General features: G+C 40.1%; 1 protein-coding gene across 1 annotated transcript; it reads left to right on the forward strand.

Annotated features, from left to right (window-relative positions):
* Positions 1-230: 230 nt before the first annotated feature.
* On the forward strand, positions 231-2,020 carry LOC121310261 (zona pellucida sperm-binding protein 3-like). Its single transcript, XM_041243559.1, has 3 exons — positions 231-940; positions 1,430-1,542; positions 1,840-2,020. The coding sequence occupies exons 1-3, from the start codon at positions 536-538 to the stop codon at positions 2,018-2,020; spliced, it is 699 nt and encodes a 232-aa protein (XP_041099493.1). The 5' UTR covers positions 231-535.
* Positions 2,021-6,013: the final 3,993 nt, after the last annotated feature.

Consider the following 6,013-nt stretch of genomic DNA (forward strand, 5'->3'; position numbering starts at 1 on the left):
TACACCTATTTACTTAGTGCGCTTGGTGCGAACTCGCTCTTAAATGTCCATTATTTACTGCTCTTACTGGACTTTACTCATGTGAGCGAATTTTTTACTGTAAGACTGCTCCCGGTCGAACTCGCTCTTAAATGTAATTATACTGTACTTTATAACTGCTTACTTTCTACTGATTTTCTGTAATAACTGATATTATCTGTAATGTGATCATTTGTAATGTGATACTTGTACTGTAATACTCTGTAACATGTTTAAGTCGCCCTGCTAAGAATAAATAATCATTCTAAGTCATGTAAACACAGAAAATGATCGTTTTCAGAAAAACAATGTTCTGATTCTGTTTTCCTAATAGTCCCTTCATTCGTTTTCTGAAGAGTTGATCTGATGTTACCGTACTGAATGTGTGTCGGTGTATAATTGTTTAATTACCCAGCCGGGTTTAACACGTTAATTGATTCCGGTGAGTATAAAGGTGCTGGCTACGGGTTTATCGGCACGCAGCTGCAGTGTTTGATTCTGTGCTGAAGAGTTTGCAATGGGGATGCGCAGTGTTCAGACAGCGCTTTCGCTCGCTTTGATTTTGCTTGTGCAGCTCCACGGCGCTTTTGGGTGGAACTGGCCGGATCAGCAGGTTTATAACGCAGCGCCGTACCTGCAGCCTCCTGGAGCGCAGTCGTTTCCTGCAGCGGTATTTCAGGCGAAGCCCACCCCTCGTTCCGTGGAGAGAGCTGACCTGTCGCTGTCGAGTTCGGTCACTCTGGACTGCAGGAAAGACGCCATGGTCGTGACGGTGAACCGGGACTTGTTCGGGATCGGCTACCTGGTGAACAGCGCCGACTTGAGCGTGGGATCGGCGGGCTGCTCGGCCACCTCCTCCGACAGCGTCGCCAGCACGGTTGTGTTCAGCATCCAGCTCCAGGATTGCGGCAGTACTTTCCAGGTAACCCTGCGTGTCGATCGCATTTTAGTGCGGTAGCCAGTATAGTAAACAGCCCCGCTTTCCTTGCTGCTTGCACTTCAGAGTGAAGTTCTTGCCTACAGTAGTATTCCAGTGTTTTGATCAGTGATCTTTAGAGGTGCTGGTATGTGGAACCTGTTAAACTGCTTTGTGCATTAATTGGGTCTCTAGAGCAACTTACATTCTATAATTTGTGTCTTTGTTGCCTACTAAATTAGACAACACTAATTTTACCTCTTGAATCTTCTATAAGATTCTGCAATGAGGTGCATGAAATGGGGATTAACAATGTACTGACCGGCTGGAGCTTGTAGTCCAAGTATCAGTTTCCTTGTGCTACAAGTTACTCAAATGTATTAAACTGTTTGAACAAATGCTCAATTCCTTGTGTACCTTCAGGGGTTAAAGCACAAGACTGCTTCACTCTTTCATAATCCAGCATTGAAGGGTCGTCTCCACTTCTCTCCCTAGGTATTCCCAGACTTCCTGAGCTACACAAACCATCTCTATTACAAGCCTGCCAGCATTGGTATCATCACCAGGGTTAATATGGCTGACATTCTCCTTGAATGCCGATACCCGAGGTACTGTACTGCGCAGACAAGGACCCGAGGGGCTGGATCTGTAAACTTCACGCTAAATTCCTTTGCTGCTCATTCATTTGTACCAGGGTTCAAGCCACTGCTGCTGTAATAGATTTGACAATTCTATTGAAGAATGCAAACATGTTTTGACTATTTAACAAATGCTTTTCTTTCTGTGCTGACTGGGTGCCTTCATTTTAAATTCAGCTTCTCTCTCCCACAACCCCCCCCCTGCCAGTTTGATGTCATGTTTCATTAGTTATGCATGCTGTCATTTACAGGGTTATTTCTTTTCAGGAGGTGGAATGTCAGCAGCAGCCCCATAAAGCCAACCTGGGTGCCCTTCACTTCAACAGCCTCTACAGAGCAAATCCTGGACTTCTCCTTGCTGCTCATGAGTGGTATGAAGGAATGGGCTGGGTATGGGGAGTGGAGTTTAATCACAACCTGGCAACTGTCTTTTGAACATGAAGACTAGTTTCTCTTGTATTGGATGCTGAAGCTTTATCTTCAAATGGTTTTTATCCTCCCCTCCCATAGTTAACTGAGGGATGCTGTGCGAGTTCCAACAATGTCTTCAGCTATTGATTATCATAATGGGGATTATTGGCCAAATTCAATTCTTGTTGCTACCTGAGTATCATGACAACTGCCAGTGTAAGGGGGTGAGTTTAGAAGAGAAATGAATATAAAATCCCCCTGTATTGTGTAATTCAAATGATGCATATTTAAACATGTGTAATTGAGAGCATTTACTTTCGGAAGAGCCATGAAATGCATTCAAACAGCGGAACAAAATTGCACCCGTAACCTGGAAGCAATAGTATTCACTTGTGTGAGATCTACCATTAAGAGAATCCAACTAGGCTTGTGTGTCTGTATAGAGTTGTGTTCTATTTGCAACATAGTTTCACATTGCTGCTTGTATGATGGTTTAATAAAAGAAACAGCCTACCTTCCATTAGAGAACTCTATGCAGCTACCTTTTATTTTATCCCTCCATGGGAACAGATACAAATATAATTTCCCCATGAGGTGCATAGGCTGCAGTATAATGAAGCAATTTACAACAGGGTTGGAACACAGTCCAGGAGTGGAAGGGTCAGCATTGGACACCCTGCCGGTGATTTGCCAGTCTGTCATGGAGCAGGGGTGGCCTAAGCTGGGTCTTCCACTGCTGGTGTTTCTGTTCTAAACTCTAATTAAACCTCCATCCAGGCCCTGAAATAGTTTGTTTAACCCTGGAGCAGAAGGGCCCTCTAGGACTCATTGCACACCCCTGGCATGGAGGGTTCCTGCAGCTGTTTGTTGCCAGTGCACAATTCCTCTGCCAGATAACTGGAGTGGTCCTGTAGTAAGGATTTGCTGGTGCGTTCTTTCCTGTAGTAGAGGTTCCTGTATCATGTGTTTTAATGCTGGTCTCTGTATAATGTGTCTACTTGCTTCCTGTTCCAGATAACTGGAGTAGTCCCAGAGTCTCCAATGTCATCTACCTAGGGGACATCCTTCACAGAGGCTTCAACAACCACATGGCACTGCAACTCCATACTAAAAGCAGGGCCCAGTCCACTTTACATTCTTTACTTTTATTTATTCTGGAAGTTTTAAATAAATTTAGGCGGCCATGGCTAAAATAATCCAAATCCTGATTGAAAAGAAAACCCCATCTTGTCGGTTCTTTTTGGTTACCATGTTTACCAATATCTGCACATGGCAGATTTATACTTTTCGTGGGGACAGCTTGGCATTCTTTCATTGCTGTGTTGTTTGAGCAGCACATAGACTGGAAATAAAACTCATGGAAACGAGGTAATAGAAATAGCCACAAACTCCTTTCCGCATCAGCCTCCATCGCTCGTACAGTTGTTACCTGTCCATGCGTTTTAAAAGGGAAACACAGTACTATCCCACAATGCCTCTGGGACGTCCTACAGCAGGCAAAGAACTTCAGACAATGGCCTGGTTTGAAAAAGTTAAGGAACAGGTAGGTGCTGGACCAGAGGAAGCCACACGCGTCCAGCCTGGCCGCGGCATGAGTGAGGAACGGATGCTGGACCAGAGGCAGGCACACGCATCCAGCCTGGCCGCAGCATGACTGGAAACAAGGCATAAATGAGATTTCATTGATTTGCTCATGATAAATACTGTAGCTTTATATTGTTATACTATTATTTATATTGCAGGCTGTAGTGAATATCATTAATTATATGGAACTGGCAATTCTTGTCAATCAACCTTATTTTTTGTCAGCTTTCTGTCCGACACATTTTTCTATATATATATATATATATATATATATATATATATATATATATATATATATATATATATATATATATATTTCCCCCCAAATATAATAATTTGATTTTTTCAACATTCTCAACAAAGCGTAGTGTCCAAATAGATGATAGGCAATTTTATGGTTTCCAAAATTTCCAATTAACTCCAGAGCTCCATCCAGTGGTCATTTCAGTGCATTGGAGCAGGTTTTATTATTATTTACGTTTGGGATTTCCAAACCACATGAGGTACAAGCAAGAAGTGTGTGTGTTAATATAGAAATATTGTACGTAGAAAAGATGCATTTCAGTGACAATTCCAAATCCCATATCACAGACATTAGAAATTTAGAAATAATGTATGAAAAAAGTGAGAATTCAAACTCCCATTTATAAATTCCACGTCATGTAGATCATTAGGTTACACTGTGTAACAATTTTTTTTTTTTTTTTTTTTTTCCTGGGTAGTAAGTGTTATTTCCTAATTGCTTATGCCTCAAAAGTATAGAAAATGGCTGTTATTCCCCACAAACTTTGTTTTTGTGACCAGGACAGTGATATTTCAAAATATCACTATTTGCAATGGGAAAACAGGCAAATGTGTGTCTTTTCATTCACATAAAGTCAGAAAAAAACAACATATGAATCCAAATTAACATGTATTTATACTAAAGTAATACAAAGATGACTACAAAAGATTTAGAAGTGAGTAGTTTTTCGAGATTTACAATTATACTGTATTTACAGTTTAATCGTAAATCTCGAAAAACTACTCTCTTCTAAATCTTTTGTAGTAGAACCTGGATTTCAAGTCTATTGCCTTAACCGCTCAGCCACGACTACTTGGCACTCAAAGAACAGATATTGTTCGTTTTTAATAAAACACTGAGTGGAAACCACACTCATTGGTTTAAGAGGCCAGTCCCTTCCCCTTTAGGTGATTGGGGCACTTTCATATAGATAGTAGTCAGCGTGACAATACATGAGCAGAGGGAAGCCTCACTGTGTTGAAACAAAGAACTGACCGACAGGAAAATACAATTTTTGTTGACTGAGAATAGGCAAAGAGAATAGGAATCCGCTTTACAAATCTGTGTTATTTACAACCAAAAAGCGTGTATGTGTATATACTGCCCTAAAGCTTTATTAGAAAGAAAGAAAGAAAGAAAGAAAGAAAGAAGAATAAGTATGGTAACGCCTTCATTGAAGACTGGTCCGCTGAAATGTTTTTTGTGGTGCGCTGAGCTGCTTTCTGTACAGCATGGATCGACAGCATTCGTTTACTCACTAGTGAACAGAGCCAGGATGGCCGAGTGGTTAAGGCGTTGGACTTATGATCCAATGGACATATGTCCACGTGGGTTCGATGATAAAAACTGGCTATTAATTATACAGATGTTCAAGGATGTTTTGGAAATGTCCCCCTAGTATACTACAGTGTGAACATTCAGCACATTACTCCTGTGGTTTTGATTGGTGAATATCAAATCAAACCACTGCAGCTTAACCGCAGATTTTTTCTATACTTTTGAGGCATAAGCAATTAGGAAATAACACTTACTACCCAGGAACAACAACTGTGTTACATAGTGTTACCATTTTCTTTACCCAATCTAACCTAATTTCTCCCCCTGAAAGCTCATCTCTGCATTAGGGTGTTAAACCCCCAAACTCCCCGTAAAGACAGCAGGAATGTATAGGTCTGATTCAAATGCAATGACTGTATATAGAAAGAACTGGCAACACCATTGATGCTAATAAAATATATAATTAACTTATACCCAAATATTTATTTTCTCAAGTATAAATAAATCAATTACACTATTTTTAACTAAACAATTCTATCCCATTACAAAAAAAAAACACTTTCTGAAATGCCAATTGTCCAGTAATAATACTCCAGGGTTACTTTAAAATGCATTCCTAATGGAATAGCACATCATTTTCGATTTCTAGTATTGACGAGTTTATGGAAGTTTCTTGTTGTTTATGTATAATATTTATTGTTAATATGTATTGCTAACAATGGTTTACAGACTGCATAGTATGTTCTCCAAATAACTGCAATTCTGACAATAATTATTAATATTTTGAAAATTAATTACAAAAATGAACAAAACTAGCTTACTAAAAAGCTCAGCAATCCTTGTCACATTGTCTGAGCTTGGACCACTCGATGTTGAAGGTAAATA

This window comes from Polyodon spathula, unplaced genomic scaffold, assembly GCF_017654505.1.
Source record: "Polyodon spathula isolate WHYD16114869_AA unplaced genomic scaffold, ASM1765450v1 scaffolds_1964, whole genome shotgun sequence".
Lineage (NCBI taxonomy): Eukaryota > Metazoa > Chordata > Actinopteri > Acipenseriformes > Polyodontidae > Polyodon > Polyodon spathula.